The 10,857-nt window shown below is 43.7% G+C and overlaps 1 protein-coding gene across 1 annotated transcript in view; it reads left to right on the forward strand.

The window, feature by feature from the left end:
* AGBL2 (AGBL carboxypeptidase 2) overlaps positions 1-3,366 on the forward strand; it is a 41,699-nt gene extending 38,333 nt beyond the window's left edge. The window contains exons 15-18 of the mRNA XM_066621099.1: positions 629-695; positions 1,629-1,826; positions 2,209-2,251; positions 3,030-3,366. Coding sequence (XP_066477196.1) covers positions 629-695; positions 1,629-1,826; positions 2,209-2,251; positions 3,030-3,366 — 645 coding nt within the window. The remainder of the gene's footprint in view (positions 1-628; positions 696-1,628; positions 1,827-2,208; positions 2,252-3,029) is intronic.
* Positions 3,367-10,857: the final 7,491 nt, after the last annotated feature.

A 10,857-nucleotide genomic window follows, 5' to 3' on the forward strand; every position in this document is an offset into this window, starting at 1 on the left:
GTGTTTTTATTTACTTTTTGCTTTCTTTAATTGTGACATATATTCCTCATGTATATTCCTTACCTTTCCTTGCTACGTTTATTTCTTTCTGTGTAGTTCACTTTCCTTGGGACCCTAGATGGTTTCCAGCCTCTCTTGATGTAGATCCTCACATAATATATGTTGCTTTTCATAGAAAGATACTCTACTAATTATTTCTGTGCAGGACAACACAGTTAATTGAAAATTCCAGGTTATGGTCCAAATAAAGGCACATGATATATCAACCACTTTGAAGCTATTTTGTGCTGGGTGGGAGAACTCCTGAAGACTTTGTTTAACCTGTATTGAGTTCTGTTAAAGAAAGGTGGCATATAAAGATAATAAAAAAATAAATAAGAGACGTTTCGGGCAATTTACTTACTGGTGCACCTCCACGGAAGCTTGTAGAGTACTGCTTCTGCTGTTTATGGGGCTATCCAATAAGTGACGGACTAGCTCATGTGGAAACAGGCATTTTCCTGTTTCCTATTTTCTATAGAGAGCATGTATGACAAGTTGTGGGGTATCTCAGGAGTTAAAGTGGCATATATCTGCAAACACATAAACCTCTGCCTTATTTTGTTTATCTTCTACATTTTTTATCCAGGCGCAGGATCTACTCTCTTCATTTATGCAACAAAAACACCCAGATACTACTCTGGAGAAGCATCCAGGTCTGAAATGTATCTTGTTACATGTAGTAGAACATTGCTTTGTTTTGGGTGTGGTGTACACCCCCACATACATATTAAGGGAAAGGTTTACAGATGCTGTTTATAATTGCCTCAGGCTGCCTACAAATAATAGTTTAAGGGGAGCCACTCTTGTAGCACTTTTATCCAGCATCTTTTGCTTGATAGCTGTATGGACATGATGGGGGAAAGAAGAAGGCCTCATGTTACACTTTCCAAATTCCTTTTGCACCTGAACTCTTTGCACCCCCCTCCAGTTCCACATAGGTCAACTGAACAGATGTATTATATTTTGACTAGATTGCATTGCAGTAGGCTTTTGATCAAGTCAGTTTCACTGCAAAGGAAAATACTGCATGTTTTTTCCATCCTTTATAAAGACAGAAGGATATACGTGGATACACATCAACACATTTGCTTAATTTTTAAGATTTTTAAAATGATTTCAACATATTCCAAATATAGGTGGAAGAAGAAATTGACTGTTACTAATTGTGGGCACTCTCAGGTGCCCACAACAGTCATGTCAAAATATAACACATCTGTTGTAGTAGTGTTGTTTATGTGAAAAACTTGTTAAATTAGTCTGCATCCTGCTATGGGTTGTAGTCAGTCAGTGAATGTGCATGACACAGAGCCTTAATTGCAATTATAAATGGAGAAAGATTGCCTCTATGTAATGTGAAAAGCATTATAAAACTGAAATTATCTTTTATATAAATAGCAAAATCTGAGTTTTCTAGTCGCATAAAACAGGTTTTTCTAAAGATACATTTTAGAATCTGCCACAATTTTAGAATCTCCCACATAGATTTTAGAATCACCATAGAATCCATAAAATCTCCATAGAATCTCATATAGATTTTAGAATCTCCACAGATTTTAGAATCTCCCCAAAATCTCTCTCTCTTTTAGAGCTTCCCTTGAATAAGCAGAGCATCCCTGTTGTTGAATGTGAGCTCAGAATCAAGGAGTCCCAGCCCCTCCTCCTGACCATGATTCCTCCATCATCAGCACAACAACAGAGTCTCACAAGCTCCCCCATCAAACAACATCCATCTCCCTTTGAGCAGCCAAATGGAGAAATTTATAAGCAGCTAAAGGCAGGTATGGGTGAGCTGAGTAGTGTGGTAAAATTTGCTGGGGGATTAAGAGATGGGACTGAGAATTAGGAGTTAATTAATGCATTAACAGAATTCTGATAGATGAAGAAATTGAGGTGTGAAGCAGAATTCCAGATGAATATTTGGTCTTCTTCATGTAGTTCTCATACCTATCCCATAGGTTCATACCACACCCATAGGTTGTATAAGTGCAAAATGTAACTCACCACAAACCAAATATCTTCTTGTCATCCTAGTTAAAGAACATCCTTGTTCTTCACAGAAGTTACAGGGGAAATCTCATATCATTTGGTGACATAACAGAGAGAACTAGTTGTAAATGCTTTGGCACTTATGGCTAGCATTTTTATTTCTTTTTTTCTTCTCTACAGGTCCATCACCCTCTGCACCGGCTCTTGGAGTAAGACGGTACAGGTACAGTGTCAGAGCTCTTCTGGGCATCATGACAGCTAGTGAAATGGCACTAGTTTAATCCTCAGACTGAAGTACCTTTCATTTTTCACAATATTCTTACATAGAAATCTCAATGTGAGAAATATTAAGTTTTCTATCTTGAGTTGTGTGGCATGCTGAAAACATTGATAGATTAGCTGATGTGTATACAGTATTTGAGCTGCATGTCATATATTAAGGAAAACTAATTTTCCTAAACTTAAATTATTTCAACATATCATTATATGGTATGAAGTAGCTCTCACTCTGGCAATCTTCCTTACATTTAACACAAGCCCATAGCAATTCTTGTGATTTGTTCATTAATTCTCTGAAACAGATATTGTTATCTCTGAAGCACAGGAATATTCTTGCTCCTTGCCTACTGTTTGCCTAAATTAAAATAGGTGGCACAGAGGTCTTAAACCCATTTCTGCCTAGCCCACAGGTGGACATATTTGATCCCTGTTATGTATATGCAACGTTGGGCAGAAATGGCTTAATGAGCATTTTCTCATTTGGCCCTGGAAACTGTATGAGAGAGAAGTATTGGGGTGAGTCTCTGGGCCAAGCTGCATGTTTTAAGAGAGATTAATGACTGAACTCTTCTGACTTTTTTGAATTGAAATGCAGCTGTGAGGGTTTGTTTTTTTTAATCTCCCAATAGAGACCAGTCATTAATCTCAGTCTTGTCCAGTTGTCTTTAGCACATACTGGTGTCTACTCTCCATGCAAAAATGATTCCTTTTTTCTCACTTAGATCCATGTGGTGGAATCCTGAAGTACCTTCTGTGACCTTAATGCTGCGCAGAAGTATTTCTTTGAAATCTCAGAACACTCTTGATAACAAATCTCTGTGGAATCTGAGCCAAAGCAGATCACAGGTACTTCCTTACCGGGAATTCAAATGGAAACCCCTCAAAATTGACTGCATGCTTCTGAAGACACCTAGTGAACATCCCAGCAGAATTAGGGGAACACCAAATGAGATTGGTCGAAAACACTCATCAGTGAAGAAGGGAGCAGCTGGTCCAAAGACAGAGACTGCACATAAAGCACCTTGTGTTTCCAGTCATCATACTGTGGACACTGAATAATCCACGCTGAGATAGCAGTTGCTCATTAGGAAAGCTGGCGCTCCTCTGTTGTGGGGTGGCAGGCCTATTATAAACATTGGTGCAAAGCCTGCTGCATTTATTTGGTGAAAGAGAAATTGAAGTCTTGGCAACAAGGATGATGAATTTCAGCTCTATATCTGAGATTAACTGATAAAAAAGGACAAGGGAGGGTGATGAGGGTCCTTTATTTCTTATGCTTCTGTTAATGATTTAGGACAGAGCTACATGTTGCAGGGAAAATTTGTGTTCCCAAACTCTTGTTTTCCTCCTAAAATAATGAGGGTAGGTACTTGCAAGTGTCAATTGGCAGACAGGAGAAGCCTAATCTGGTGCTTGCTCACAGATTGTCTGCCACAGATGTCCACTCCTGACTGTTTTTAATAGTCGTGTGTGTCCCCAGGTCTGGGGTCCAACATCAACTGCAGATTAGTGGGCATGGGGATGGGTTAACCACTCTTTTTTCCTGCCAATTCTCCCCCTATAGATCCCCCCTCCCCATTAGCTTGGTAAGTGCAGGTTTGGAAACCTGCATTTGCTGAAATGTGTTGTTCCACCCTGATTTTTTTCCTTTAAAAAAAACTCTAATATGTGTATATGATTATTTTTCCCCCAAGGTGAAAAGTGATTACTTACTAATCACTTGTGTTAATTTTATTTTTCACAGCTGGTTTCACAGCAGGGAAAACTCACAGCAGAATAAAGTCTGCTAGTGCAATGAATGGGATAGGGAAGAAGTGCAACACTCAGGCACAAGTTTTGTTGCATTTCCCACCCCCCACCCCCCGTGGTGGTGTCATTTTCCAAGATATTCACCACAGGTATCTAGTATCCTGTCTCTTCTCTGCCTTTCCTAATATCGTCTTCTGTAACACTCAGTGTTCATGACATATTTCTTCCTTGTCCTACACAAAAAAAGCATGCTTATGTGATCAATAAAGGACATGTTAAAATATGTTGAAGGTGCAACTATAGTTGTTTAAAAGTCTCCAGAAGTTATTAAAAAGTTGGTCATATTCTAAGTCACCCAAAACTAAACAGAAATCATTTATGTAGCCAAATCTTAAAGGATGTTTCACTAAGTGGTTATACAAATGGTAGTTTATTAATTTAGTGGAGAATCCACTGAAGCCATGTGTTGGGCTCAGGAACCATGTGTAAACCTTTATGATCAGTTGTAAGTAAATGGCTGTGCTATAAAACTAAGCAAGCTTATTATTCTAGCTACCATGTTTTGGACTGCAACCTGGAAATTGAGAAATCCTGCATTAATGAATATGCTTGAATGACAAATGAGAATAGATTAGTTGCCAACTGTATACTCATCTCAGGAGCCAGTAATTTGAGGGCATGGAAGATCATGGGTCTAGCCATGATCCAGCCACAAGCAGCTTAAGCATCTGACTAAAGCCTCTCAACCCAGTACTTTACATATGGCAAAATAGTTTTGGGACATGCTTACAACTGTGAACTGTTTCAAAACCTAAATTAATCAAATCCAGTTCAGTCCAGGTTCAAGTTGGGAATGGCTGATGACTTTGATCAGTATTTAAGAGTAAATATTGCCAACATAACTATAGATCTATAACTATAGATCTAGCAATCTAAAAAGTAAGAGACCACAGATATCACGCTAATGAGAATAAAGAAAACATTCAGTTATAGATTTTGTTTATGTATTTTTCTATTGCCTTCAAATAGTCAGAGTTAAATGCCACATTGTTGCAATTGCAAAGGATATATTAAACAAAGCTTTATTAAGAATTGTTTTCTACTTTGGTTTTTTTACTTTGGTATTGAAGCCTACCTGAAATGTAGGCTGGTAGTAAAGTTAAACTAAACTCTGTTTTTTCTATAAGAACTTGCTGGAAGTTGAGAACTTTGAAATAAAATAGTGCAATGTACTGTAGCCGCTTCCCTTTAAGCCATTTCTGCCCAACATTGCATATATGCAACAGGGATCAATTATGTACACCTGTGGGCTGGGCAGAAATGGGTTAATTTAGCTTCATGAAGTTCATGCTTCCTCTGTCAGTTCTATAGCTGTGTTAACAATGTTAGAAAACTACAGCATAGAAACAGAATAATCTCCAAACTAAAATAAGCATTTTATTTAAAACTGATCAGATTCAGTATAAACTGGTAGAACTAAACTGATTTGTAGATTCTAGCCCAAACAATATATGGGGCTGAAGATGGAGTCAAGCTTGGGAATTCTTGTGGCTGCTTAGAAGAGATACAGTCTTAAAGGACTATAATTGGAGTAGGGCTTAAAAATAAGGAAGGTCTACATCACAAAATAAACAACTTGAAATTTATATAGAGGATACATTAGTACTGAATTCACAAATCAGAATAGCACTGGTGAATAGATCATCTCTTTTTTTGCGAACTCACACATTTATGAAGATCATTTTGAATCCATTTAATTGTCTTTGTGAGCATCTAACATTCATTATTGCAGGGGTGTCAAACTGGTTTCATACAGAGGGCCGAATAGCATTCATGATGTCTTCTGAGGGCCGGAAGTGATGTCATGAGGCAAGAAGTGATGTGATTAAACTGGTCATAAGCAAAAATATGCACCGCTTTTTCTCACTTAGGAACTCATTAGTTGCAAATGACAAAAGAGAAAACACACAAATCTTGATAATCTTTCAAGATATGGGAAAGCCCAATTTTCATGTGGGCTGCTCTTTCAGCGGTAACAACCTCAGCACTGATCAGCAGCTGAGAGTCTAAGGGCCAGATAAAAAGCTTCCGCGGGCCACATCTGGCCCCCGGGCCTAATGTTTGACACCCCTGCATTATTGTGTTTCATATAATAGAGATAAATCAAATCATACTGAAGAGAAAACATGCATTATCTTTAAATAATGTTATTCATTGGAGGAGAAGGCTCCTTTTTTGGTGCAGGTTCTAGAGCCACCTTCCCCCCTTTTAGTATCTTATTTAGGTGTTAGTCCCCTCACTACCTCCACATATGCTTGTCCCCTAAATACACTTAATAAAAAACATTTTTTTAAGAAAATATATAATGTATGTTTCACTACTGGAAGATACAGAAATATAGTCACTCTCAGTCTATGTGTGCATCTACAGGAGTTCCTTGTTCACTATCGTGTGCTGGTTAATGTGTTTAGAAATCTGGAAGATTTCATTCATGGTGCATAAAGCACTTTTTGTGTTTCCCTCCCATTGTTGATGTGTGTGTGAGAAAGACAGAAATTAATTTTTAAATGCTCTTGCATCCAATTTTAAAAAAGAGTGATGGTGACAATATAAGAATGTAGATCAGGGGAGTGGCCCATCTATTAGGCTCACTGAAGTGGCTGCATCATACAACAGTCTGGTGGGGAGTGCCCACTTCTGTCTGCTGGAGTACCTCCACTGTTCCTCTCTCCCCCCTCCCTGGACTGGGAAAGGAAAAAGGAGATGGAGCAGAAGAGGAAAACTGGAAGGAGAATAGTGGGCTAGAGCAGTGTTAGCCAAACTGCTAACTGCATGACCCAATTTTCATGGGTCATGGAAAGTTAAAAAAAAAATCTTTGCAAGCACCCTTGCCTGGTTTTCAAAAGAAATATCATTACTGAAATGGAATATTAACCTATGGTATGAGGTTCATAGCCCCAAATTAATGTCACATTTTCCAATTTTCTCTAGTAATTGGTGTGACATAGATCACTTTTCAAAGAACTCTGGTGGGGAGGCTCTGCCCTCACTTGCCTCCCTACCCACTGCATATCCCTGCACTCCATTACACCCACTCCCTCTTCTTCATTGACTGTCAGAAGCAGAGACTCTTCTAGCAGCTCAGTCCTGGCCCTGTCTGCTCAGTAGTGCGCCCTACTGAGTTCAAAGGGCCTCAGTCCCAGGCAGGACCTAGGAGAGGGGGTAAAGGGGGTAATTTGCACCCAGGCCCAGGGTCAAAAAGGTGGCCCAGGACCCAAAGGAGGGGGCCCAGAAATTTCCTGGAATATTACATTTTCCTATCCAGACTAGTCCTGCACAGGATGCTGGGGCTTGCAGCTGCACGAGCATATACCACAAGCTTGCAGCTGCAGCTACTGCAACTATTGGCAAGTCATATATGCTGGGTCAAGGAATGCATACATGACACTCCTTAACACAGTGTCCGATCTGGAGGGAAACTGGCCTGCTACAATAAACTCCTTGGCTTGGATCTTCTTACCATGAAGGAGTGTATAGGAGCTCAGGAACGCAGCTGCTGCAGAAGCAAATTTCGGCATGCACAGGACTCTTTCCATTCTACTGTGAACCTAAATATAATGATACTAATTTTCTGCATGATTTTCTATATTTAAAATTCTTTAGAGAGACTTAGGAGCATGTTTGGTTTTCCATATTACTGTATCAAGCTGCCAATGGCACATGGGTGGGTAGACCTGGGCTCCAAAGTCTTTTCCAGCTCCTTGCCATAGGAGGTGGTGGTGATGGCACCTAATGGCCTAGATGTCTTTCAAAGGGGGTTAGACAGACAGGGGTGCTGGACACGGGTTGACTGACTGCCGGACTCTCTTCCTCTCTGCCCTTGACTCTCAGGGTCTGGAGGGGGGCTTTTTGTTGTATTACACAGGTTCTGTGGGTAGGTGGGCTTTCTCTGCTCAGCTCTCTGGAGTGGTGAAGCACCCTGTCTGGGTTTCCCTGTGTGTCTGGAGCCCATCCCAGGTGCCATCATTTTGGAGACTGGAAGCGCCCAACAGGCTGTGAAGGGGTGAAGAGCCTGCATGCCCTGCTGGACTGCTGCAGGCAGGGATGCCTCCCAAGGGCTGATGCCCGCTGGCACCAGCAGGCAAAGAGTGGACCAGTCTTGCTTGTGGGTGGTGGGTGGGAGAGAGTGGGGGCCTCTTGGCTCCCTCTGGGAAGCTCCTCTCCCAGGAGGAGGAGAGTACCCAGCCGGAGGGGAGGTTAGGAAGGGGAAATGGGTCTGAGGGGGCGCAACTGCAGCACCCTGGAGTTGGGGGGCAAAGGAGCGTCTCCCACTCCTGTCTGCCTGCGACGAGGGGCTGGACAGGGGTAGGTGGGGCACCCTTCTGCCTCCTGCTGACGTCACAGGCTTAGCCAATTTAAGGGGCGCTGCGAAGACCCTGAGCAGGTGGAGCGCAGGTGACGCACCCGGCGGAGGGCAGGGCTGGAGCTGTGCAGCAGTGACGTAAGGGGAATCCCGTGACGCCACTGCGGAGACAAGGGCCGGCCCGGAGCAGCCCGTCTTCGGGGGGCGGTGCGTGAAGCAGAGGGTGTTCCCAGCGGCCTCCCGGGCAAGGGTCGCCGAGCTCCGGGACCCCGAGGCGCCCGCGCTGCCCCTTTTGCCCCCTCGTCCCCCCAGTCCGGGGCTGGCGGCCCGCGGAGGGAGGGAGAAGGGGCAGCACCGAGCAGACCCTGCAGGCGGCAGCGCACTGGGGCAGGACGAGACCTGGTCCCCGGGAGCTCAGCCACCACCCCTGCAGGAGAGGCTCAGCCTCCCATCTCCCTGCAAAGTAGGCACCACCGCGGCTCCTCGGGGAGGGCGTTTGGGCTGGGATGCGGTTCACCTATTGGCAGGACGCTGTCATCCATCCCTCTCCCCATCCATCCTTCCCTCCCCCACACCCAGGGAGTGGAAGGAGGAGCAGCAGCAGTGGAGGCAAGTAGGCAGAGATGAGCATTGCCCACCAACCTGCTCCCTGAGGCGACTGTTTCAGTTGGCCTTACAGATGGGCCAGCCCTGCCCCAGTGAGGGAGCCGGCTACGGCCAGCCTTCTATCATTTTAAATCATGTTTATATTGAGATGCATGAAAACAAGTATCTTAGCAGTTGCAGCAACAAGACATCCACAGTTAAACTGTAGAGTAAATCACAACTGATCAATAACAGCCACTGCAGCAAAATCAATGCCAGGCATAACACAATCATTTCCCCCTTCTGGATGTTTGCTGGAAGACAGGGCCTTCTCTGCATTGGCATCCAACAGGGATGGCACCAGGTCACCTGCTTTACGGGGCCTAGTGGGCATGCATACATAAAACACTCTTTTGCACATGGAGATGCGTCCCCTTGTGGTTTCCTTATGTACCTGAGTGTGAGCTGTTTGCACAACAGTCAGTTTTTGTCCTTGTGTCGCAAGGCACATTGGACACCTTTGCTTCGTTTTTCTGGGTCAGATTTAGCTCTTTAAAACTGAGCAGGCCAGAGATGTGGCAAGCTGAAGTCCTCCCTGACTTTGGAGTCCTCTGCAGCACTCTGGTGCCCTGCTGGGGATCTCTTCATGTTCCTGATTGTTTCCTGTTTATCAACACCATGCCCCAGGGTGCAAGTGCAAGTGTTACATACACCTACCATTGTGGTCAAAGTGAGTGAATCTGTTTAGGCCAGGGGTGTCCAAAGTTTTTGGCAGGAGGGCCACATCATCTCTCTGACACTGTGTCGGGGGCCAGGGGGAAAAATAATTAATTTACATTTAAAATGTGAATAAATTTACATGTTTACATAAATGAATATATTAAAGATGAACTTATATTAATGAATGAAGGTCTTGCAATAGCTCAAGGCCTATAAAAGGCCTTGCACAAAGCAAGGCTGGTCTTTCCTTTGCTGCCGCTACTGCATCACAGATGTGAAACAACAAGCTCATGCAAGAGGGCAGACAGTCGCCCTCACGCTGAGAGCAGTTGCATCGGGCCAGTGTGGGCTTCAACAAATCTCCAGAGGGCCAGAGGCTCATTGGAGACCGGGGGCTCCCTGAGGGCCGCATTGAAAGGCCTCAAGGGCCGTAAGTGGCCCCAGGGCCGGGGTTTGGGCACCCCTGGTTTAGGCTGTTAGCACCTCAGATTTTGAAAGAGGTCCAGAGATTTCCTGGGATCTGATCTCATTTTCTGATCTCACCAAGACTCACTACTCACTATGCTGGGGGTGGACATGTAGCAGCTGCTGCTGCAAGCCATACGCACAGGGCTGAGGAATACATACACAATACTCCTTAACACAGTGTCATATCTGAAAGGAAACTAGCTTCCTATAGTAGCTCTTTGCTTGTGGATCCACTTTCCGGAAGGAGTGTATAGGGGCTCAGGGACACAGCTGCTGCAGAAGCAAGTTTTGGTATGCACAGGACGCTTTCCATTCTAGAGTGACCCAAAATACAATGACATTAAATTTTTTTGCAATGATTTTGTATATTTAAAAGATTTTAGAGACTTAGGAGTGTGTTTGGTTTTCCATATTACTGTGTCAAGCTGCTGATGCCACGTGGGGCAGATAGACCTGGGCTCTGCATCGGGAAGTCCAGTGGCCCTGGACTCCAAAGACAATTCTGGCTGTTGCCACTTTCCCCCTGCCTGTTTGGCCCCCATTGCCACCCCCCACTCTGTTTCATCCCCTCCCTCTTTGGGAAGGGGCCCTAAAGAACCTTTGTACCCCCTGAGAAAATTCCTCTCAGAGGCCCGGGGGCCAGGTACGTAAGGACTGCAGCCTCA

The sequence above is a fragment of the Tiliqua scincoides genome, chromosome 1 (genome assembly GCF_035046505.1).
Source record: "Tiliqua scincoides isolate rTilSci1 chromosome 1, rTilSci1.hap2, whole genome shotgun sequence".
NCBI lineage: Eukaryota > Metazoa > Chordata > Lepidosauria > Squamata > Scincidae > Tiliqua > Tiliqua scincoides.